Source organism: Bos javanicus, chromosome 7 (genome assembly GCF_032452875.1).
Source record: "Bos javanicus breed banteng chromosome 7, ARS-OSU_banteng_1.0, whole genome shotgun sequence".
Classification (NCBI taxonomy): domain Eukaryota; kingdom Metazoa; phylum Chordata; class Mammalia; order Artiodactyla; family Bovidae; genus Bos; species Bos javanicus.
In genome coordinates, this window is record NC_083874.1 from 22,347,430 (window position 1) to 22,373,841 (window position 26,412).

Here is a 26,412-nt window from a genome sequence, read left to right on the forward strand (position 1 = left end):
GAGTAAGCGTCTTTTTATTTCATGGCTTCAGTCACCATCTGCAGTGATTTTGGAGCCCCCAAAAATAAAGTCTGACACTGTTTCCCCATCTATTTCCCATGAAGTGATGGGACCAGATGACATGATCTTTGTTTTCTGAATGCTGAGCTTTAAGCCAACTTTTTCACTCTGCTCTCTTACTTTCATCTCGAGGCTCTTTAGTTCTTCTTCACTTTCTGCCATAAGGGTGGTATCATCTGCATATCTGAGGTTATTGATATTTCTCCCGGCAATCTTGATTCCAGCTTGTGCTTCCTCCAGCCCAGTGTTTCTCATGATGTACTCTGCATATAAGTTAAATAAACAGGGTGACAATATACAGCCTTGACGTACTCCTTTTCCTATTTGGAACCAGTCTATTGTTCCATGTCCAGTTCTAACTGTTGCTTCCTGACCTGCATACAGGTTTCTCAAGAAGCAGGTCAGGTGGTCTGGTATTCCCATCTCCTTCAGAATTTTCCACAGTTTATTGTGGTCCACACAGTCAAAGGCTTTGGCATAGTCAGTAAAGCAGAAATAGATGTTTTTCTGGAACTCTCTTGCTTTTTCCATGATCCAGCGGATGTTGGCAATTTGATCTCTGGTTCCTCTGCCTTTTCTAAAACCAGCTTGAACATCAGGAATTTCCTGGTTCATGTATTGCTGAAGCCTGGCTTGGAGAATTTTGAGCATTACTTTACTAGCGTATGAGATGAGTGCAATTGTGCGGTAAAGTTTGAGCATTCTTTGGCATTGCCTTTCTTGGCATTGCCTTTCTTTGGGATTGGAATGAAAACTGACCTTTTCCAGTCATGTGACCACTGCTGAGTTTTCCAAATTTGCTGGCATATCGAATGCAGCACTTTCACAGCATCATCTTTCAGGGTTTGAAATAGCTCAACTGGAATTCCATCACCTCCACTAGCTTTGTTCATAGTGATGCTTCCTAAGGCCCACTTGACTTCACATTTCAGGATGTCTGGCTCTAGGTAAGTGTGAGTGATCACACCATCGTGATTATCTTGGTTGTGAAGATCTTTTTTGTACATTTCTTCTGTGTATTCCTGTCACCTCTTCTTGATATCTTCTGCTTCTGTTAGTTCCATACCATTTCTGTCCTTTGCTGCTGCTGCATCACTTCAGTTGTGTCCGACTCTGTGTGACCCCATAGACGGCAGCCCACCAGGCTCCCCCGTCCCTGGGATTCTCCAAGCAAGAACACTGGAGTGGGTTGCCATTTCCTTCTCCAATGCATGACAGTGAAAAGTGAAAGGGAAGTCGCTCAGTCGTGTCCAACTCTTAGCGACCCCATGGACTGCAGCCTACTAGGCTCCTCCATCCATGGGATTTTCCAGGCAAGAGTACTGGAGTGGGGTGCCATTGCCTTCTCCGTTCTGTCCTTTACTGAGCTCATTGTTGCATGAAATGTTGCCTTGGTGTCTCTAATTTTCTTGAATAGATCTCTAGTCTTTCCCATTCTGTTGTTTTCCTTTGTTTCTTTACATTGATCGCTGAGGAAGGCTGTCTTATCTCTCCTTACTATTCTTTGGAACTCTGCATTCAAATGGGTATATCTTTCCTTTTGTCCTTTGCTTTTCACTTCTGTTCTTTTCACAGCTATTTGTAAGGTGTCCTCAGACAGCCATTTTGCTTTTTTGCATTTCTTTTTCTTGGGGATGGTCTTGATTCCAGTCTCCTGTACAATGTCATGAACCTCCGTCCATAGTTCATCAGGCACTCTGTCTATCAAATCTAGTCCCTTAAATCTATTTCTCACTTCTACTGTATAGTCATAAGGGATTTGATTTAGGTCATACCTGAATGGTCTAGTGGTTTTCCCTACTTTCTTCAATTTAAGTCTGAATTTGGCAATAATGAGTTCATGATCTGAGCCATAGTCAGCTCCTGGTCTTGTTTTTGCTGACTGTATAGAGCTTCTCCATCTTTGGCTGCAAAGAATATAATCAATCTGATTTTGGTGTTGACCATCTGGTGATGTCCATGTATAGAGTTTCTCTCGTGTTGTTGGAAGAGGGTGTTTGCTATGACCAGTGCATTTTCTTGGTGGAACTCTATTAGCCTTTGCCCTGGTTCATTCCATATTCCAAGGCCAAATTTGCCTGTTACTCCAGGTGTTTCTTGACTTCCTACTTTTGCATTCCAGTCCCGTATAATGAAAAGCACATCATTTTGGGGTGTTAGTTCTAGAAGGTCTTGTAGGTCTTCATAGAACCATTCAACTTCAGATTCTTCAGCGTTACTGGTCGGGGCCTAGACTTGGATTACCCGATATTGAGAGAATTTTGTAAACACTGAAATAAATGGAAATCTCAAGGTGCAATGTCTGGTGAATACAGTAAATGACAGAACTTGCCAGTCAAGTGTGTAAGTTTTTGCTTTGTCATCAAAGAAACGTGCAGTCTTTGTTACCCTGATGGAGGATTATGCGTTTTCTGTTGACTAATTGCAGATGCTTTTCAACTGTTCTAATTGGGAGTACTTATTGGCAGTACTTATTGCAATTAATTATTTGGGTTTCTGGAAGGAGCTCATACTAGTGGACTCCTTTCCAATCCCAGCATTTTTACAACATCACCATCTTTGGATGAAAAACAGACTTTGGCATGTTTGGTGGTCGTTCATTTCACTTGCCCTATGATCTCTTCCATTCCACATTATTGTAAAGTATCCACTTTTCATTGCCCATCACAGTTTATTTTAAAAACAGAACATTTTCATTATGTTTAAGTAGAGAATTGCATGAGGAAATACAGTCAAGAAGATTTTTTTTTTTTCGGTTAACTTATGTGGAACCCAAACATCAAAGTAATTAACATAACTGAGCTGGTACAAATGATTTCATCACTTGATTTGGATATTTTGAACATGTCAGCTATCTTCCATGTAGTATAACATTGGTTATTCTCAATTAATGTCTCCGTTTGATTCGTATCAACTACAACTTGTCCAACCAACTGTGGAGCATTATCCAGTGAGAAATCTCCAGCACGAAACATAGCAAACCACTTTTGAAACACTCGGTCAGTCATAGCAGCTTCTCCATACAAAAATAATTATGCATACATCTTTTTTTTCCGTTTCAGTTGTTTTTACCTTTCTTGAAATAATAAAGCATAATATGTCAAAAATGTTGCTTTTTCCTTCCATCTTCAATATTAAAATCACTACACAAAAATTCACCAATTTTTATGTTTTTTAAAAAAAAAACACATGCTGATATGACAGCTGTCACAGTACAATATGACAAAACTGTTTTAAGTTAAAGATAACTAAGTGTTTCTAGAGCCATTGTATGGGAAAAAACGAATGAATCTTTTGTCCAACCCAATAAATTTTGTCTTTTTTCTGTACCTTTCAAGTATAAGATAAAATGAGACCACAGAAATGAAGCTGTTACTTGATTAGAGAATACTAAAAGTAAGTATCTCTTATGCAAGTTTATGTTCTTTTCCTTACTCTTACCTATAATTATCCATGAAGTAACTTTTTCCCAAGATGAAAGCACATGAGGTTATTGTATTTAGAAACTTCTGAGGGGACATGGAACTTCTAGACTTCTCTGTGCCAGCCATGAATCAGCCATGATTCCTCATCATGTCGTTTGCCCTATGTAGACAGACTTGAGCCCATTTCCACTAGCACTCATTTAGTGATACTTGCTAGTGTAAAAGCAAAACTTCCCAAAATGACTGCTTCATTAATTGACTTATAGGATGTGCGTTTTCTCACTGTAAAAAATTGCACTGACTTCATTTTTTGTTTATAAAAGTTTTATTCTGCATTCACATTTTGTGAGAAAAATATACATTGTGTCTTTTGCCTCATTAGAAATCTTTCAGTGTTTGGCACCATAGAATTAAGATATCTTAAGTTTATAGGGGAAGACAGTCTTACTATTTTGAGCTTGTATTGCTCAGTAATTCTGGAACTTAAGCAATGTATGGAGGAACTCTGAATGATTCTTAACCTGAGCACTTCAGATGTCACCTCCTCAGAGGCCTCCCCTACACACTCATTTCATTGTGCAATTTTCACTCACAACAGTAGTAGTTTCAAACTACCTTTTACTTACTGTTTCCTCATATAGAAGATCCCCCGGAGAAGGAAATGGCAACCCAACTCCCATACTCTCGCCTGGAGAATTCCATGGTTGGAGGAGCCTGGTGGGCTACAATCTATGCGGGGGCGGGGGAAGGGGTGGGGGGGGGGTTGCGTCACAGAGTCAGACACAACTTGGCAACTAAATCAAACCTCCAAAACCCTAAAACATATAGAAATTTAGCCCTGTCTTTTTTGTTTACTTTGGCTCCCCAGTGCCTAGACCGGGGCACTTAAACATTGTGGGATGAATATATTAGTTTTTTAAAAAACTATTTCTTTATGGCTGTGCTGGCTCTTCCTTGCTGCATGTGGGCGCTTCTCTAGTTGCAGCATGCAGGGGCTACTCTCCAGTTGTGAGACACAGGCTTCTCATTGAAGTGGCTTCTTTTATTGCAGAACCCTGGCTCAGTAGTTGTGGCGCATGGGTTTAGTTCCCCCAAGCGCATGTGGACTCTCTCTGGAGTCTAACCCTTATCCCCTGCATTGGCGGGCGGATTCTTCACTGGACCACCAGGGAAGTCTCGAAATTAGTTTCTTAACCGCCTACAAATAGCATTTTAAAAATTATTAACATTGAAACTTGGTTGTTACATGACCACTGATATTCTCTGTGATATATATTCTGCCTATTTTCTTTTTTTTTTCTATATGAGACCACTTATTTTATAGCATAAACTCAAGCTGCAAATCATGTGAGTTGGTAGCCACTTAAAGAAAAAACAATTTGATTTGTATCCTTAGGTAAATGAAATTCTCAACGAAGTGTTTTACTCTGACCTTCCAAACCACATACCAGTAATTTCCTGACATCCATCTCTGTCAGAGAACTGCATCCCATGGTACAAAATTCCTCATCCTGGAGTGGCAGTGGGTGAAACGGTAGGGGTACGTAAGATCTGTAAGACCAATTTGATCCAAACCCTGATAAATTTTGGTTCCCTAGGTTTAAGTAGTGTGAAAGTTTAAATGTTTGTCACTCAGTGGTGTCTGACTCTTTGCAACTCCATGGACAGCAACCGGCCAGGCTCCTCTGTCCATGGGATTCTCCAGGCAAGAATACTGGAGTGGGTTGCCATTTCCTTCTCCAGGGGATCTTCCCGGCCCAGGGATCAAACCCGGGTCTCCAGGGATCAAAGGCAGATTCTTTACTGTTTGAGCCACCAGGGAAGCCAAATTTAAGTAGGCTGTTAAGGTCATTTATGAGCAATCTTTTTCTTTGGAAAGGGTATTCTGCCAATTAAAACTCATTTGCTCACAATTTGACAGTTCCTCTTTCCATACCTCGTCACTGAGTGTAAATCTCGAGCCTCCTATGGTTAACTCTTCAAAGGGGCTAATTCCTGGTGTCAGGGTTCGAGGCGCTAGTGGGAAACATCTGGGGTAGGGGGGCCCCGCTGCCCGCGGAGTGTCTCGGCAGGGTCCTCCCCTAGACCCAAGCACCAGTCTCGCACAGTCAAGCTCTGAGCATAAACCACTCCGTGGCCCGCCTGGGCGGGCCTGTGGCCTCGGGCTTAAAGTCCAGCCCGCGCCGCAGTCCCCGGGGTAGGCTCGCGCGCCTTTTCTGCTCCGGAGGCCACCAGACTCCACCCGGCGCCTATGTACGGAGGTGCGAAGCCACACAGATTGAGGAAGGGACGGCGGCAAAGAGTCGGTTGCTAGTGGTGCCCTGAACTTCTCTTGTGTCATGGGTGCGGGAGGTGAAGGCTTCTGTACTCCACAGGCCCTGGCGTGGTCCTCGCAGCACCCCGCCTTAGGCTCAGCTAGCAACTGAAGGCGTCACGGAGAAAGACAAGGACCGGAGCTCGTCCCTCCTCCACATCTTCAGACACAACCAGCCCCCCGCCCCTTCCCTCCGCGCATGCCCCGCCCCGTGAGCTGCCACGTGAGGATCTCCACCAGCCAGCCTATGGGCTCCAACTCCGCCCAGGATCCCCGCCTTGCACTCTGCTCTGCGCGCCGCCACGTGATGCGGCTCATCGCCAGCCAATGGACGCCGGCTTTGGCTCGCGCCCCGCCCCGCGCGCCGTGGCCGTTTGAAGTGACTAATTTCTGTCATATGACTGAGGCGCCTATGGGGGTGGCGGGGCAGCTCTAGGAGCGGGGGCCTGGTGAGTTCCCTGAGGAGCGACCCCGGCCTGGCCGTGGCCACCATGGCCCCTACCCTGTTCCAGAAGCTCTTCAGCAAGAGGAACGGCCTGGGCGCGCCCGGTCGGGATGCGAGGGACCCGGACTGCGCGTTCAGGTAGGTCGCCGCAGGGCGAGGGGCGAGGGGCGAGGGGCGCGGAGCCGATGGCCTAGTGGGGTCCACTTTCCAGAGGCGCTGAGGCTTTCTCGAAGTTCACGCTCGCGCAGTAGTGTCGCCCCGGTACCGGGATCAGGGTCTTGGTCGGGAGGGGCAGGGCAGCTGCAGACCAGCGCTGGAGGGTTCGAGCGCGGGCCTCTCCCCCCTCCCCCACGGTCGCCCCTTACCCCCTTGTCCCGGGCGGTTTGTTTACGTCTTGCTCGGCGGCCACGCGCGGCTCTGCCACTCCAGGCGGAGCATCGCGGCCTGAGCTTAGGGGCCACACTCCTTCCTGGCGACGCGTAGAATTGGGCGCGGGCTGGATTGGACCTCAACCGTCGTCCTCCGGGCCGAAAAGTTCTCCCCTCCTCCCCGCGGCTGGTCGTCCTCTGGGTGCTCGGTTCCAGCTTGGTTGCTGTTGTGGAGAGAGCAGCACGTTTTGGCCAGCCTTCGGAGTGTAGAGAAGGCTGGAGGAGCGTGTCGGCAAGCTGCCGTTCTTTCAGATTTCTTGTAAATCTAAATTAGAGGTTTGCAGATACCGGACCGAGTGGCCTGAATATTGTCGAAGGAGAAATGTGAAACCTAAGAGGTTGTGCTTATTATTGACTAGAATGAAGCTGCGCTGAGTCAAATGAAGCATGGCCCTAGAATTGACCATCCCGTTGGAACTGTTCCTAAAAACGAGTCTATAAAAATTGACAATGATACCAAGATATTTTGTGGTATTACAGGCTTGGTTATAGTACCTGTTGCTGGTAAAAAAAAAAAAAAAAAAAAAAAAACTTTTTAAGATTGTAAGACCCTGTAATATAAACCTGAATTGTAGATAAAGTTTAGTTTCGAAACTTCATTTGATGAAGAGATATGTCTTTCAGACAGCCTTAATACTTGTTGCAGTGTGGAAACTTGTGAATGTAAGTAGGCTGAATGTCAAATGTCACTCAAACCTGGTAGGGTAGCAAAGAGCCTAGTTGTACAGCAGTACTAGGAAAAAATGAGAATCTGTTACATTTTGAAACAGTCACATTCTGAAATGACTGTACCGCACCGGTTTAAAAGGTTTTGCTAACTTTAAAATTATTCACCCTCTCTCACTAATGCAAGCCCCGTTAGTAAACATTCTGTAATATGTGGAATTGAAGTATTAAATGGAAAGAAATGTCACTGACTTTTAGAGGGGAAAAAATCTCAGAGGTAAACATCTTGAAACAGTACTTAATAAAGACAGTTATCTAGCTTTTGTTTTTTTCTACTGGGAAGTGTCTTGCCATGCTTATCTAATGACTTTCTTTAAAGATTTCTTTAGTGCTTTTCTTTTGAAAAATGAAACTGCAGTCTAGATAGTACTACATCGAGCCATCCGGTAAATCAAGGGTCAGTAGAAAGCAAGTTTGGGGGCTATACTAAAAAGGTGACATTTGAATAGGCTTTCTATTTCTAGGCAAAGATTTACTTTGAGGTATCTAGATTTTCAAGCATCTCAAGTAATTGTGGAAAAGTTATTTTTTTAAAAAATGTAAGTCTACAATATGGTTGTGTAATCCTACTTTAGAGTTGCCAGAGCACTTTCTCATCAGTTATCTCATGTGATGTTTCACAACAACCATGTGAGATAGGGCAAGTAGCAGTATAGATAACTGCATGATCCTTTTTTGTATCTAAGAATGATGTGTAAGCACAATAACTGCAGTGCAATATGGAAGGTTTTACTTTAAAAAATGTAGAAGTGTACATGTGAGAAAATGAAAACTGAGTAATGTCATATATATATATACCTGCTGCTGCTAAGTTGCTTCAGTCGTGTCCGACTCTATTCGACCCCATAGACGGCAGCGCACCAGGCTCCCCTGTCCCTGGGATTCTCCAGGCAAGAACACTGGAGTGGGTTGCCATTTCCTTCTCCAGTGCCTAGCAACTTGCAAATTTGATCAACCTAAGTCTTGTGTTTTGTTTTTTTTTTAAATAATTTCATTGTTTTTACACACACACACACACACACACAGACACACACACACACACAGTTGTGTACCCACAACCCCAGTGAATTTTTAGAACACTTCATCACCCAGAAAATTTCCTCATGCCCCTTTGCTATCATTCCTTAACTCCACCTCACCCAGGGCAATCGCTGACCTGCTTTCTGTTTAATGATAGAAGTTTCGATTTTTTTAGAATTTCATGTAAATGTAAACATACTGTTTATAGGCTTCTGTGTCTGGCTACTTTAACTCAGAGTGATTTTGAGATTCATCCAAGTTGTTGCGTTTTTTTCTGTAGTTCCTTCAGTTTTTTTGGGTGGGGGGGGGCTGGGCTGAATAGTATACCACAATTTGTTTATCCATTCACTGGTTGGCAGACATTTTGGGTTCTTTTCAAATTTGGGCTGTATTGAACAGTGCTGCTGGTGAACGTTTGTGAACAAATCTTTATGTGGAAATGCACTTTCATTTCTCTTGGAGTGGGATTGCTGGGTCATATGCTTAACTTAAAAAAAAAAAAATTGCCAAACTTTTCCCAAAGTAGTTGTACTATTCATAGTCCCACTAGTAATGTACGAAGTTTACAGTTGCTCCAGATTCTCTTCAAAACCAGATATTGTTAGTCTGTTTTTTGTTTTTGTTTTTTAAATTATTTACTTGGTTTCACTGGATCTTAGTTGTGGCAAGTGGGATCTAGCTAGCTACCTGACCAGGGATGGAACCAGGGCCCCCTGCATTGGGAGTTCAGAGTCTTGGACATTGGACCACCAGTGAAGTCCCATTAGTCTGGTTTTTTAAATTAAAAAAATTTTTTTGTATTGTAAAAAATACCTAACATAAAGTTTGCCTTGTTAACCATTTTAGAATCTTTACATTTTTTTCCCCTTGGAGTGTAGTAGATTTACAGTGTTAGTGTTAATTTCAGGTGTACAGCAAAGTGAATGTTATACATACATCCACTCTTTTTAGATTTGTTTCCCATGTTAATGGGTCTAGTGGTATCTTGTGGTTTTAATTTGCCTTTCCCAAATAATAAACGATGTTTAGCATCTTTTTATGTAGCTCAGTTTTTTGAATAGACTAAAACTTAGTTTTTATACCAGTATACAATGCTTTCCTTTCTAGAATCCTTTTTTGGTTTTGTTTTAGTCAGCTTAAGTTGTTAAATCAGGCTTGGACACAGTTAGCCATTGGCAGCTAACTATAGCTCAGCCTGTAAGAGTCAGTTCCTAGAGTAAGCAGTATACAAGGTCCAATGGTGATAAGCCAGGAAAGGATAGGAAAGACTTGAGACAGAGAAGCCTTAGGAGCTTTTCAATATTGCCTTTCATAGTTACTCCATTGAAAAATATGGTCAGGGATTACTCCCTTCCTTTCAGTCTTAAGTTCCTTACCTGACTAGTTCCTGGTGCTTGTCCTGTCTAAGCTTCCAGAGCTGGAGATGAGTGTAGTATATCACAAGAAGAATATTATTGTAATAATTTATAGAAGTGAAACAGTAATTTGTTTTCATCTTTTAAAGAATTTGGGAAAGACAGTGCTTTCTAGGGGAAGATACCCTTTATATTATCTCCATCGGGATACTTTTTGGTGGAAGTAAGAATTCAGTGTAAGTTCAATAACTTCAGTACACATAAATTGCTTTAAAAATAAAATTCTCAGGGGCTTCCGTGGTGGCTTAGTGGTAAAGAATCCACCTGCCAGTGCAGGAGACACAGATCAGTCCCTTATCTGGGAAGATGCCACATGCTGTGGAGCAACTAAGCCTGTGTGACAACTATTGAGCCTGTGTTCTAGAGCCCAGGAGCCTCAACTACTGAAGCCTGGAGCCGTAAACCCTGTGCTCTGCAACAGGAGAAGCCACCACGATGAGAAACCTGCGCACTTCCAGAGAGTAACTCCTGCTCACCGCAACTAGAGAAAAGCCCACTCAGCAGCGAAGACTCAGCACAGCTGAAAATAAATGAAATTATAAAAATTAGCAAATGAGTAAATAGAATTCTCAGGACTTCCCTGGTGGTCCAGTGGGTAAGACTCCACACTCTCAATGCAGGGGGCCTGGGTTTGATCCCTGGTCAGGGAATTAGATCCCACATGCCTCAGCTAAAAATCCTACATGCTGCAACAAAAATCAGTGATCCTATATGCCTCAACTAAGACCTGGCACAGCCAAATAAATAAATGTGTGTGTTAGTCACTCAGTCGTGTCTGACTCTTTGCGACCCCGTGGACTGTAGTCTGCCAGGCTCCTCTGTCCATGGGATTCTCCAGGCAAGAGTACTGGAGTGGGTTGCCTTTTCCTTCTTCAAGGAATCTTCACCCAGGGATCAAACATGGGTCTCCTGAATTGTAGACAAATTAATTTACATTCTGAGCCACCAGGGAAGCACAAATAAATAAATATTAAAAAACTCTCTTCATCTAAAAATGGTGTTAATAATAGCAACTGTGTGGCATTGTCATGAGGTATATTAGTGAAGGTAACAGTAAACTGTGTTGTGTTAATAAACTAAGTCTTAAAAAAATTATTGAAAGAAGTCTAATTTCATGAAGAAGATTGTTTGAGAGGTAAATGTCTGGAGGACATAATTCATGTTTTGTTCAAAAAGCAGTTTCTGTATTTTCATTTTATTCCTAACGCATGAACGTTTGTCCTTACACTGTCTGTAGCAGGAGTAACAACCTCTTAATTGGTCTTTCTGTCATCACTGTTGCTTTTCTGCAAACTGTTTTCAAAATTCATCCTTTAAAAAAAAATGCTAATTCAGATCATGATCAGCAGGCAAAATGATGTAGAATTTAAAATCTCCACAACACAGTTGTTTTAAGGATTCAAAGAGGTAAGTCATGTTGAGCACTTAATGCAGTGCTTAGCACATGGCTTTCACAACCAGAAGTTGTTACTATGATGATTTCATGCTTATGTATAAAACCATTCAGTTTAGGACCAAACTCCTTAATGTGGCTTGTGGTGGTGTGGCTTTTGTGAAATCTGTAGCCTCGAGTTCTTAATTTTTAAAAATAAGGTTATTTTTAACATAGCTGTTATTCTATTATTATTATGTTTTATTACTTATTAATATTGTATATTGTTTATATATCTATTAATATTATCTATTCTTAGTCTATATTCAGATTTTTTCAAGATGTCTTTTTATAGTAGGTTTGTTTGAATCAGTCTGCATATTGAGTTTGTAATTATGTGCCTAAAAACGTTTTTGTTTTTAAAATGGATCGTTTTTTCTATGAAATTTCCCATGTTCTCTTTTTGACTGATCTCTAATGGTTTCCTTTAATTCTTACTGGTTCCCAGCAGTCTATATTTTAACCAGACCCTCCAGGTGATTCTTAATGCTCAAGTTTGAGAACCACTGCTACAACTTACTCTCTCTTTCCTGAAAACTGATGGTTAGATACTTGACTAGACTTGGGTTCAGGGTTTGGTTTTTTTTTTTTTTAATTTAAAATATTCAACAGATTTTGCAGTGTACTTTGTATTGCATACATAGTGTCTTGTTTTCCCATTTTTAGTGGTGCTAAGGTTGATTAGTTGGTTTCAGACTATTCCATTATAAAATTCCTCTTTCACTATTGGTTTTAGCATTTTTTGTTGATTATTGCCTGAACCCACTATTTTGTTAGGGGATGCAAAATGGTAATATCCTGATTCTTTAGTCCTTTCTGCGTTTATTTCTTAGTGAACTTTCTCTTACCACTTACTTGGTTATTTGCTATAGGAAAGTCAGCACCAAAGTTTGTGTATCACTTTTTAGAATAATTTATACTGAGTTAGATGAATGTCTCCATTTTAATTATCATGTTTTAGTATCACCTCTTGGATGCGTTTTCATCCATTACAGTCAAATTGGCCCCATATTTGGCCAGAGGAAGACTTCTTAAGTTGACATGATCTGATCTCATTAATCTTTGATAACTTGTTGCTTTTTTCTGGCCTTGTCTTAATCTAGCCCTCTCCCTTTTCTATGATTTTATCACTTTGGATTTGTTTTAGGTTCTGGGATGTGCCATGCTGTGTTGTTCTTTGTTTTGGGCATAATTTTACATAGCTTTTTGTTTAGCTTCTTGTAGTGATCGTCTGGGCTTATCCTAATTATTCTTTCTTCAGGAAGCCTATTCTGATTTCTCCCTGTCCAAGTTAGATTTCACTTTAGTTTTCTTCCATAGCTGTCTGTATTTCCTTCTGTGACATGTATCGCAGCTGCCATTACTTGTCCACATCTCTCTCCTTTGCTTACTTGAGAGTACTTTTCAACTTCAAGGTGTATTTTAGAGTTAGAACCTTGTAAGCCACATGATGAGTGTTTGTGGGGAACAAATACCTAGGTTCTGTCTGGGGCAGTTCAGGTAAGACGCTGTTTTCCAGAGAGAGACTGTAATACTGTGGAGGCCTATCTTGAACTCCTCGTCCGAAGGAGCAGCCCGTTCCCCTAGTCTCTATCAGAGCACACTGTTTATATCCTTCATAGTTCTTTTTACAATTTATCATCTCTCCCCCTCAAGTTCACATTGTTGAGTCAGTGTATATATAGCACAATGCCTACGTCTGTGCTCGGTAAATATTTTTAGAATGAACGTATTAATTTTAAGAACAGAGAGAATCAGAAGTTCTGTTTTGGAGATTTGGTCTAGTTTTAATTGTTATTGAGAGATTTATTTGATAGTTTAATAAAGTAAATCCAGAGTTCACGAAAGAGGTTGGGCCTGGAGATAATGAACTTGGGCTTATGGTCAATGGTCAATATTAACACTAAGGGAACAGATGAGATAATATAGGAAAAGGGGTGTGTGTAGATAGAGAATTGCAAAGAACAGATTTTGTCTTGAGGAAATCTAAAATGTACAAATGTGGGAGAGGAAAGTCTGCAAAGAAAAAATGGCCAGAAACGTAGGGAGAAGGCCAGTGCTGTGTTGTGTTGGGAAAGCTCAGAAAGGGAAGTGTTTAAAAAATGATGGAGTGATAAACTGCTGTGTTAACTGGTTGCTGACAGGTCTGGTGAGATGAGAAACAGAAAAGTATCTGTTGGGTTTGTCAAGTTGGAGATAACCAGTGATCTTAATGGTTTTTATTTTTGTTTTTTTTTGAGGGGGGCATGTTTTGGGGGAAAAGTGAGATGTGTATTATTAAATGAAAAGGGAGGAAATGGCTTCACTGCTAAAGCTTTCTGTTTCTGTAGGGAAAACAGTCTGTAGTGCTGTGTTATCTTTTCACTTTCAGTATTCTGATTTTAGGTTGCATTTTGAACTTACGAAGTTCTTAAAGACTGGTTTCCTAATATTATCAGTGTTCATAAGAATTATATTTCAGAAGTTTTTAAAATATGATTTAAAATATTTGTCTATTCACAAGATTTTCTATTTAAAAAATAACACCCCTCCTTAAATTATACCTTTTATTCTTATGTTAGAAATAGAAAGTTAAAATATTCTTTACAGAGAATTCTGAGATCATATCTTTCTTATTAAAGTAGAAGCTGAAAAATCCAAGTTAAACTTCATGTTAGCGCTCTGTGGTATCAATATTTGGTTCTAAGAATCTAAGTTTGTTATAGGAAATGCAGATATTTTGTTGTTGATTTACTATTCCATCTCTAAGTAGTTGTATTAGATTTGTTTCTTAGAATCATATTTATTGAAAAAATAGTTTAATAAAAATATAGCTTTAATATTCAACTTATGAATTTTGGACCTTATTTCTTACTACTATAATAATTATTGTCTTAAATCTTGCTGAGTTTTAAGTTATCTTTTTGGAAAGACTTGTTTGAAAAAAAAAAAAAAAACTCCCCATGTAAAATATATCAGCCACCTGTGTGTATCTGTGGCTGATTCATGTTGATGTGTGGCAGAAGCCAGCACAATACTGCATAGCAATTATCCTCCAACTAAAAAAAAAAAAAACAAAACAGGATTCCTAAACTCGCCTTACACAATCTTATTTCTGTTCCTGACACTACCGTTCTCTTAGTCTACCAAGTTGAAAGTCAGAGAATCATCTTTTATTCTTTCTTCTCTCTGGTTGCTTCATTTGGTCATTTGTTAAATCCTGTCGATTCTGATTCTGCAATATCTTAGTTCATTTCCCACTGCCATCATCTCATTTAGACCTTGAATGGGTTTCATAAAAACTTGCCGTAACTTTCCCATCTTGTGTGTATTCCCCTCTATGCTGCTGCTGCTGCTAAGTCGCTTCAGTCGTATCTGACTCTGTGCGACCCCTTAGACGGCAGCCCACCAGGCTCCCCGTCCCTGGGGTTCTCCAGGCAAGAACACTGCAGTGGGTTGCCGTTTGCTTCTCCAATGCATGAAAGTGAAAAGTGAAAGTGAAGTCTCGAGGTCGTGTCCAACTCTTAGCGACCCCATGGACTGCAGCCTACCAGGCTCCTCCGTCCATGGGATTTTCCAGGCAGGAGTACTGGAGTGGGGTGCCATTGCCTTCTCCATCCTGTATGTATAACCTTCGGAAATAATATCGTGTCGTCATTAAAGATGCTGTGTGTGTACACGTGTCAGAGTAGAGGAGTGGATACTGAAGAGAGAGTCCCAATACCCATTGCACCTACCATCTTAGAGTTGTTTTGAAGATTTAATGGCATGGTAGTCTCTTAAATGGTAGATTTCCTTCTCACACTTCCTCACCCTTCAGTTTATTCTTTCCAGTCTTCTTTCTAATTTTTCCTCTAGCTGTGGGCTCTGAATTAGACTAGAAGTTTGATGTTTCTTTAGACTATTCTCGTTCATATGTTTGCACATTTCTTGGAATTATATGGCTACAACACATCTGTCTTTGAAGCTCCAATAGAAACCATATTTACCATTATGACAGTTACTTTCTTGGGTTGTAATTGCTTCTTATGTATCTGAATACTATAGTAGATTTTAAGTTCCATAGGGTACTTAGGACCAAGTTCCATGGTATAACTTGTTTCATGCTTTATTCCTGGTGTTTGATTCACAGAAGGCATTCAGTAAGTATTTGATGAATGAGTGATGAATAAAAATAGTCACTGAATTGAAGAAATTTTATTTCCTTTAACAAAGATGTTTCTGTTTTGGGTTATTTGCCTAGTCATTTCTCTGTAATTTAAGCACATATTTCTTTGGCTCAGTGTTTACCGATTTAAAGGAAAATTTCATTATTATTTTGATCTTTTTAAGATGGCAAGAATGGTTTGATTTCTCAGAAATAGGTTAGGTTCTCTATTTATATCCCCTATAACACTTCATACTTTCCCTTCCTACCATTTTTCACATTCAAAATTTGTGTATGTGTGTGTACACAGAGTCTTTTCTGACATACTCAGTATATGCTGAGTGGATAAAAAACTGAGTAAATGAACTCAAGTACTTTTTTTTGGTAGCGGGAGTTTATTTCAAGAACACAAGAGGTTTTGAGGTACCATGGAATTTCTTTTCCATTTGAGCATTCTTTGTCCTTAGGCCTTTTGATTGTTAAGCAGACCTTATGGGGAAATGGGGCAACAATTTAACGTAGACCTTTGGGGACACAGCCAGAGCTCTAGAGATCTACTTCCTTGTATTCCCATCACCCAGTATATAGTATCCCTTGACACAACAGCATTTTATCCCAAGTCACCCCAGAGAGATTACACCTTAGTATAATCCTGATAGAGTGGCAGAGTTGGTGTTGAGTGTGTGGGATTATGAACCATTTCAGTTTGTACTGCTTTATGTTTATGATTGCATTTGTAGGATGTAGCTGGCAGGCTCTTTGCAACTTTTTGGCCTGCTTTTCCACCCTGTTGTGGTCTGTTATATGATTTTTAAAGTTTTCTATTTATAGCAAGAAACTATAGATTGTGACATTAATGCAAGGTGAGTAAAGTTGAATTGTGATAGGATTCCCACAGATAGCGATACTTAGTTTTATATTGATTTCTATTAATTCCTGATTACATTAGAATATAAAACATATACACTACACATTTATAGAATGCAGAAATATAATAAAATTATTTGTGAATAACTTCAGTTCATTTCAGTTGCTCAGTCGTGCCCGACTCTTTGTGACCTCATGGACTACAGTACGCTAGCCTTCCCTGTCCGTCACCAACACCTGGAGCTTGCTCAAACTCAGGTCCATTGAGTCGGTGATGCCATCCAACCATCTCATTCTCTGTTGTCCCCTTCTCCTCCTGCCTTCAATCTTTCCCAGCATCAGGGTCTTTTCCAGTGAATTAGTTCTTTGCATCAGGTGGCCAAAGTATTGGAGCTTCAGCTTCAGCATCAGTCCTTCCAATGAATATTCAGGACTGATCTCCTTTAGGATGGACTGGTTTGATCTTCTTGCTGTCCAAGGGACTCTCAAGAGTCTTCTCCAACAACACAGTTCAAAAGCATCAATTCTTTGGCGCTCAGCTTTCTTTATGGTCCAGCTCTCACATCTGGATAAACCATAGCTTTGACTATGCTGTCTAGGTTTGTCATAGCTTTTCTTCCGAGGAGCAAGCGTCTTTGAATTTCATGGCTGCAGTCACCATCTGCAATGATTTTGGAGCCCAAGAAAATAAAGTCATGTTTTAAATTTTCTCAAAGAAATTTCTGAACATAGTTTAACCATCAGACAGTAAAACCCCATGTTAATGCACCACTTGTACTTACATTACCCAGTATATAGTATTCCTTGAGTGACTTCTGGACCCTTGGAACTTCTGACTGGCTAGCTTGGCATGCTCTTCACTTGTGACTCTGATTCTAAATTAAGAGGTGAAATGTTTTGCCCCCAGCCCAACAATATTATGACAGGAATTTACTTAGAATAAATTCCTCCAACCCAGTCCTGATCCTGGATGCAACTGCTTTTTTAGTTGTTTGGTGTTTCTTTGAGTAGTTGTTTTTATATTTATAAATAATATGAATATACTGTTCTATAAAAAATTTATTCATTTTAGACATTATCAATTTCCTGTATTGGTAAAGATTTAGGTCTTAAGTATGCATACATATATACATACCCATGTATGCCCTTTCCTTTCTTCTTCATTTTTCCAGTATTTTGGTTAGTTTAAATAATCAAGGTTAACTGTTGTATTAGAAAAGATTCACTGCTGAACTAAATATATTTTATGTTTTATTGTACCTAAAAAAAATCTCTTAGAGTTAATTGCCTTTATTTTTCTTTTTACTTTTTTGGTTCACCTTATTTTCTTTAGAATCTTGAGCTTAAGAACTCCATAAAATATCTCTCAAAACAACTTATTTCTTTTAGTGAAAGCTTCTTGATAATTGGTTAGTTATTTTTTTTTTCCTCATGGATATATCCGTCTTGGAGCCCTCTGACCTTCTCTGGCTCTAGCTTGGGTTGCTGCCCTGTAGTTCTGCTGCATAGCATTGTTATAAGCCTTCCTTTACCTTCCTCCTGGAAATTCCTTTGACCTTTGAAAGTTAGGATCTCTTATAGACTGGCTTCCATGACTTCTTCCTTTTTGAATCGTTCCCTTGTTTTGGTAGTACCTACCCTTTAGGAGCTTCCTGGGAGTGATTTCTTGAGAGAAAGTTTTTGAGACTTTGCCCATCTGAAAAGGTGTTTGTTTTTATGTTCGGCCCATCTAGTAGATGCAGAGTTCTGTTTGGAGTATCGTTTTAACTCAGAAATTGGAAGGTATTGCTCCCTGGTCTTCTGACTGTCAGTATTGCTGCTGAGAAAGTCAGAGCCGTAACTCTCAACCCTTGGGAAAGTTTTGGAATTTTCTCAGGTTTCTCTTTATTTTGTTCTGAAATTTCACAGTGATATACCTTTTTTTTTTTTTTTTATTCATTTGTTGATACTTAATGGGCCTTTCAATCTAGAGACACTGTAAGGCTGGTGCAACTTGGACAGGTTTCCCAAGAAAATAAAGATGTGTTATGTATAAGGAGTGAGTTAAGAGAGGATGGAGAAAGTCACTTTCACAACCTGTGGAGGATATGCTTTTTGCTCCTTTGCCTCTCCTTCACCTTCCAAAGGACTTTATGTTTCCAAGGTCTTTGCTTCTTAGGTACTCTGAGGAGATGAATTCTTTGGTTGCTCCAGGACATTCATTGACATTTAGGTTGTAACTGCTTATGTTTTTGAAAAGTCATTTGCTGCTGTTCATCTTTCAAATGTTTGCTGAAGTCTCTTTATCCTTGAAATTTTTCCTTTCATATCTCTTTGTCTTAAATATATATGTATATATCTGTGTGATGTGTATGTATATATATGTGTGTGTGTGTATTTACACACATTTGCACACACACTTCATTTACCATCATTTGAATGGGATTTTAATATATCAGCACACCAGTGCTGCACCAGTGTTTAACTTGGGTTTCTTAAAAAAGTTTTTGAAACTTTTTCTTATGAAAAATTCCAAACGGAAAAGTAAAGAGACTATTAATAACAATATCAACCTGGGCCTCCTTCATTGCAGGTGGATCCTTTACTATCTGAGGCACAAGGGACTTAATACTGTTACTTGTTATTGCTGGAATATTTTAAACGCCAAACGTTCTGTCATTTCATTCATGAATACTTGAGTATGAATCTCTAAAAGATTACTGTTACCCTGGAAATGAGCAATGATTCCTTAGTATTTAATACTCAGTCCATGTTCAATTTCCCTTGATTGTCTTGGAAGTGTCAGAGTTTGAAGTAGGATTCTAATTTGTTTTTGTGCTTAGTCGCTTAGTTGTGTCCGACTCTTTGCGACCCCATAGACTATAATCTGCCAGGCTCCTCTGTTCATGGGGATTCTCCAGGCAAGAATACTAGAGTGGGTTGCCATGCTCTCCTCCAGGGGATCCTCCCCACCCAGGGATTGAACCCAGGTCTCCCATGTTGCAGGTGGATTCTTTATCGACTGAGCCACCAGGGAAGCCCAGTTTGTCTGTAGAATATTGTATACTTTGATTTGGATCTGATTGCATCTTCACTATGTCCTTTTCTTTGTTTCTCTCTCCACCTTATTTTCTTTAAATTGAGAGTTAGATCTAGAGACTTGATTGAATTTAGGTGCAGAGTTTTGTGTTTTTGTTTTTTTGTATTATGTTGTTCCCTAGGACTACTTCATAGATGTGATGTGTACTTGTTACTGCATTTTATCACAAAGCGCATAACCTCTGGTTGTCCCACTTTAAGTGGTGCTAAGTTTGATCAACAGATTCAGGTGGTATGTGCCTGGTTCAGTCTTCCATTTTGAAGTTGTCCATCAACTGTTTACCTAATGGATTTATTGTCTGTTTATGCTGATTATTCAGTTCAGTTCAGTCACTCAGTTGTGTCCGACTCTTTGCAACCCCATGAATCACAGCACCCCAGGCCTCCCTGTCCATCACCATCTCCCGGAGTTCACTCAAACTCACGTCCATTGAATCGGTGATGCCATCCAGCCATTTCATCCTCTCTCATCCCCTTTTCCTCCTGCCCCTAATCCCTCCCAGCATTAGAGTCTTTTCCAATGAGTCAACTCTTCGAATGAGGTGGCCAAAGTACTGGAGTTTCAGCTTTAGCATCATTCCCTCCAAAGAATACCCAGGGCTGATCTCCTTCAGAATGGACTGGTTGGATCTCCTTGCAGTCCAAGGGACTCTCAACAGTCTTTTCCAACACCACAGTTCAAAAGCATCAATTCTTCGGCACTCAGCCTTCTTCACAGTCCAACTCTCACATCCATACATGACCACAGGAAAAACCATAGCCTGGACTAGACGGACCTTTGTTGGCAAAGTAATGTCTCTGCTTTTGAATATGCTATCTAGGTTGGTCATAGCTTTCCTTCCAAGGAGTAAGTGTCTTTTAATTTCATAGCTGCAGTCACCATCTGCAGTGATTTTGGAGCCCAAATAAATAAAGTCTGCCACTGTTTCCACTGTTTCCCCATCTATTTCCCATGAAGTGATGGGAGCAGATGCCATGATCTTAGTTTTCTGAATGTTGAGCTTTAAGCCAACTTTTTCACTCTCCTCTTTCACTTTCATCAAGAGGCTTTTTAGTTCTTCATCACTTTCTGCCATAAGGGTGCTGATTATTAGATTATTTCAGTTAGTTGAATGTTCAACTGCCCCTTCCAGGCTAACTAATTCCTAGAGATAGCGAAGGACAACTCCAGGAGTGTGCCTTTCACATGCTAACTAGCCAATCCTCCTTTGGTTGTACCCCCCCCCCCCACCACCACCTCCTTTATTGAGTTCTTACACTCCTGGGCCACTGTCTCCCTGCTCTAATCACCCAGGGCCAGGTACCAGCCAACTGGGGACAGTTTCTGTACTGTTGAGACCACTGAAATTACTCAAACTAGCCAATCCTAAACCTGCTTAGCTTGTTTACTTTGCCATTCTTTCCAGTGAAAACACAATAAAAGTCCTTGCCACTTTTTTCTGTCTTTCCTTCTGCCTCCTTACCCACCCATGTTGGCCAGGTGTGGTGTGGCATTCTTCCTAATTCTAGGGAATTGTGAGTATAAATTTCTTCCTTCATGGCAGTTATTTCCAAGTCTGTGTCTTACCATACTTCATTAAAACAAATCCTTTGTTCATTTTAAAGCCAGTATAGTTTTATGAGTTTGAACAGATGTATACAGCTGTGTTTACAACCACTACAATCAAGATGTAGAGCTTTGTATAACTGTCAAGGTTCCCTTGTATCTTCTGTAGTCAGTAACCAACCCCTGCTTACCCTGCCAGCAGACAGTTTGTAATCTGCTTTCTGTCACTGCAGATTAATTTTGGATATCTTAAAATTTCATGTAAATGAAGTCCTACCATATATACTCTTTCATATCTGGTTTCTTTCACTCAGCAGAATGTTTCTGAGATTCATCCATGTTTCTGCTTATTTCAATAGCTCATTGCTTTTTATTCTATTATCGTATTCCAGTATCTCCTTTTATCAATATGCTAAAATTTATTTATTGATATACCAGTAGATGAATATTTGGATTACTTCTGGCTTGAGGAGGTATTATGTAGAAAGCTGCTATGAACATTCATGTATAACTCTGTATGAGAATGTTTTTACTTCTGTTGGATAGATACCAAGGAGTGAAATTGCTGGTTTTTAAGCAAATGTGTATTTAACTTAATAAGAAACCACCAAATTGTTCTCCAAAGCGGTTGCCCCAATTACTTTTTCACTGAAAATGTGTATGATAATTCCAGTTATTCTTAATACTTGTGGGTGGGTGTAGTGGCATCTTGTAGTTTAATTTGCCTTTCCTTCATGCTTGGTAGTGTTGAGCAAAGATTTTGGTGGTTATTGCCTGGTTGTATGCATTCTTTTGTAAAGTCTCTAACTACTTTGTCCATTTAAAAATTGGAGTGCTTCTTATGTATTACAGACTTCGTTATTTGGATTAAAATTCTTTGTTAGCTTATTTTCTCCTATCTCTGGTTTGCATCTCTTCTTTCAATGGTATCTACTTTCAAAGGTCAGAAGTCTTATTTGATGAAGTGTCTAGTTTATTATATTTTAAAGATTTTATATATATATATATTTGTGTGTGTATGTGTTTTCAGCAATTTTGTCTTGCCTTAAGGCCAAGAAGATTTTTCTCTTGTTTTCTTTCATAGTTTTTACAAATTTTATAAATTTTATAGTTTTTGAGGTTTTATGTTTAGGTCTACAGCACATTTTGAGTTAATTTTTACATATAGGCTGAGCTTAATATTTTCCACACAAATATCTAGCTTATCGAGTACCATCTGTGGAGAAGCTATCCTTTGATTTTTGCTTAATTACCATGTGTTAACATGTCTTTCTTTGTGCTGATATATTCTGATTCAGGAGGAATTTCCCAGTAAACAATAATAAATGCCATCCATTGTACACTTGCTATAATATAGTATAAGATAATGCATGTTTTTGAAACATGTATGTAGTACAGTAAATTATGAAATTTTATTCTGATAATCAACCAAAGCACAATGCCCTTTTACATAATGTGTTTAGTAAATAAGAATGTTTACTTTGGGATTTAGTCTTAGCTGTACATAAAAACTGAAAATATTTTCATTTTGTTTTAGTGGTCTAGGGAGTGAAAAGCAGTAAGAGACTGCTTTTAGTAGAATTCCCAACTCCCAAGAAAGGTTGAATCCAGTGGCGGGGATTCTGTGTATATCTAAAAGAGAACACATAGGTAGCATGTCAGAAAAGGAGTGACCTTCATTTTCTAATTTGCTCATCAGCAAATTAGATTCTCAAGGTGATGTATACATTAGAATCACCTGTGATCTTTAAAACTTTCAGATTGCCGTGCTGCTGCTGCTGCTAAGTCGCTTCAGTCATGTCCGACTCTGTGTGACCCCATTTACGGCAGCCCACCAGGCTCCCCTGTCCCTGGGATTCTCCAGGCAAGAACCCTGGAGTGGGTTGCCATTTCCTTCTCCAATGCCTCAAAGTGAAAAGTGAAAGTGAAGTCGCTCAGTCGTGTCCGACTCTTAGCGACCCCCTGGACTGCAGCCTACCAGGCTCCTCCGTCCATGGGATTTTCCAGGCAAGAGTACTGGAGTGGGGTGCCATTGCCTTCTCCGGTCAGATTGCCCTACTTGGAATTAATTCTTAATCTTCTAGGGTAGGATTTTGGACAGGTGATTATTTTGCTTTGTTTTGAAGGTCTCCAGCATGAGTTTGATGTAAAGCCCAAGTTATCACTCACTGATTATATTTCTCATATAACCTCTCAATCATCCTAAGAGATAAGTAGTTTCAGCTCAGTTTGCTCATGAAGAAGGTAAAACTTAATGTGATTTTATACCTTTCTCCACAAGGGATATAAACAAAATTACGAAGACATTAAAAAAAGGACCTTTAAACATTCTGAATGGTGGTTAACCTCATTAATTAAAAATTGCAAATCAAGATATCGTATCTCCAATTCACTAAGCTGTCAGTCCAATAAAGGTTAAAAACAGTGATATATTATTACAGCCGGAGTGGTAAAGCAAGCCCTGTTCTGTGATTGTGAGAGTGTATATGGGTACAACTATTTTGGAGTGCTGCAGTGTGCAAAAGTGATCATGTAAGCATATTCCGATGTTTATTAAAATTTTATTTGAAGTTATTTCCTATTTGTTACTGTGGCCATAATTAGATTTATTAAATAAGCTATGGTTATATATTGGAACACTGTGTAGCTATTAAATAGAACATGGTAATCTGTATTCCCTGGTGGAGATTTACGCATATATTAAAGTTTTAAAAGTTACAAGATAGTGTGCAGTGTGATGTTGCTTTTATAAATGCATTAGACTTAAACGTTCAGCACTATTATTGTATTTATTGGTACATACATAGAACTGACTGAGGGAAAAGTCTAGATGGAAACAGAAAAGTGTTGAGAGTGGCTAGGTCTGAGAAGGATTGGTAGGATGGGTTTTTCATATTTTATACTTGTTTGTTGTTTTGTATTCACCTGGCATCATTTTTATATCTTTTTAAAATTACAGAAGCAACAGATCTTACTGCCAGGTGAATACAAAACAACAAACAAGTATAAAATATGAAAAACCCATCCTACCAATCCTTCTCAGACCTAACCACTCTCAACACTTTTCTGTTTCCATCTAGACTTTTCCCTCAGTCAGTTCTATGATATTTGGCAAAACTAATACAATTATGTAAAGTTTAAAAATAAAATTAAAAAAAAAAGATATAAAAATGAAATATGTAATTTGATCAAGATCAACACAAATGGTAAGTGGCATAGCTAGGAGTTGGAATTATCAGAGTCCAAAGGAGAAGTTTTTCAGAGAAATATTAACCAATGTGATAATGAATTTTAACTGATTTGTAGTAGAAAAGCATTGAAAATTTTTTAATTTAAAAATTTACATACAGTAATTCCCTTTTTGTGGTATAAAGTCCTATGAATTTCTTAAAGTTTTTATTGAAGAATAATATAATTAAGAAAAGTGTCCACATTTTGACTATTCAACTCAATGAACTTAGACATGTTGCTAGGTGACTGGTACCCAGTTCAAGAAATAGAAGGTTGCTTGTGTTTGTGTAATCTTCCTGACCCTTTCAACCCCTACTGTCCTGACTTCATACCTCAGGGATGCCTGATATTGAGCTTTATATTAATGGGACCATTCACAAACTCTCTTCTTGTCTGGCTTCTTTTTTGTTCAGTGTTATGTTTGCATTTTTCTTTGTAGTGTCTAGTTCCTTCTCATTCCTGTAGGCTAGAATTTCCCTATTGACATTTGGATGGGATAATTTTTTTGTTATGGGCGGGCTCTTCTGTGCACTGAAGGACTTTACCGGCATCCCGGATTCCAACCACAAGATGTGAGTAGCAAGCAGCCTCCCCCCCGCAACCCCCCACCCCCCACCCCCACCCATAACAACAACCTAAAATGTCTCTAGATGTTGCTGGATGTCCCTGGAGAGGGGGCAGAATCTAGTTGAGAACTGCCAAAGTACAGTCTTCCTTTTATGTGAGTATGCCACAATTTATTTACCCAGGCTACTTTGTTGATGGATATTTGGATTGTTTCCAGTTTAAAGTTGTAAAGAATGATGTTGCTATGAATGTTTTTGTATAAGTTTTTTGGGGGAAGATATGTCCACATTTCTGTTGAATGTGTACTTTGAACTGAATTTATAGGTCATAAGATATGTTACGTTTAGCTTTATTGGATTTTACCACACTGTTTTCCAAAGTGATTGTATCAATTTTCATTTTACCAGTCGTATATGAGAATTCCATTTTCCCACATTCTCACGAGGCTTGAATTTGAACTATGCTGTTTTGCAGGTTAGGGTTTGAGTTTTAGTCTTTTTAGTGTACCCATTAGATGGGACAGTAAATGACGTTGACGTGCAGAAGATGCCAGTTGCTGAGTGAATGAAGGCATGGCCTTCTGCTTTACTGTCCTGTGATCTTGATGACATATGCCTCAGCTCTGGCATTTGGGGAGCAGTTAGTTATCCATCAAACTTGCTCTTTCCTACGTTGATGACCAAGGTCTCCCTCCCCATCATCACCAATAGCTTAATGGTCTCCAGACAAGGCCATGTGTTCATGTTCTTGATGAGTTTCATGAACTGACAAAACTATCAAGGCCAAATGTCAGTAACTGTGATATCAGAGATTTACTGAAACTGTTTTTAAGCTTTGTCATTTAAACAAGACTTGCTGGTCAAATGAGAATCTGTAGCTGTATTTTCAGAGGGATGGAAATTTTTAAAAGTGATTGTTTAACTGTTTCAGGTATTGTGCATATACCTTAAGTGGTAAGCATGTTGAAGGCAGATGCTATGTCTTCCTAAGTTTTGTTGACGCACCGCTGGCTGTACCACATCGCTGCTGCTGTACCATCTGCATTTTCATTGACACCATCATTATCACCATTCTGCTTCAGTATGAAGCTTCATGTATATGTATATAATTTACTGACGGGAAGTTCATATAACATAAAATTAACCATGTTTAAAGTCAATTCAGTAGCATTTAGTACATTCATCATATTGTACACCATCACCTATATTTCTGAGTAGTTCCAGACATTTCCACAACTCCGAAGCAAACACTTTATCCATTAAGTGGTTTCTTCTTTCCTTCCCACTTAGCCACTGGCAACCACCAATCTGTCTGTCTCTGTGGATTTATCTGTGTTGAATATTTCATATTAATAGAATCGTATAATAATGATTTTTCACGTCTGACTTCTTTCACTTCGTGCAATGTATCCACGGTTCATCCATGTTATAGCGTGTATCATTCATTTTTATGGCTGAATAACATTCCGTTGTATGTATATAGCACAGATTGTTATCCATTCACTTGTTGGTGGACATTTAGCCTTTTTCCATCTCTTGGTAATTGGGAATAGTGCTGGTTCTTACGAACCTCCACATGTATTTATTTTCATTCCGTATACATGACTAGATTATTACAACTACCACCACCAACACAGAACAATTCCTGTGCCTCAAAGAATTCCCTTGTGCTGCTCCACTGTAGACTGACCCTCTTCCTTGTAACTGCTGACAACCGCAGATGGTTTTATAGG

The 26,412-nt window shown here is 39.5% G+C and overlaps 1 protein-coding gene across 2 annotated transcripts in view; it reads left to right on the plus strand.

The window, feature by feature from the left end:
• The first annotated feature begins 6,174 nt into the window (after nt 1-6,174).
• FNIP1 (folliculin interacting protein 1) overlaps nt 6,175-26,412 on the plus strand; it is a 120,496-nt gene continuing 100,258 nt past the window's right edge. The window contains exon 1 of one of the 2 annotated variants that reach the window (XM_061422872.1): nt 6,175-6,382. In XM_061422872.1, the coding sequence (XP_061278856.1) occupies nt 6,291-6,382 (92 nt within the window). In that variant the 5' untranslated portion in view covers nt 6,175-6,290. The remainder of the gene's footprint in view (nt 6,383-26,412) is intronic. The other variant, XM_061422873.1, reaches the window with a different exon arrangement.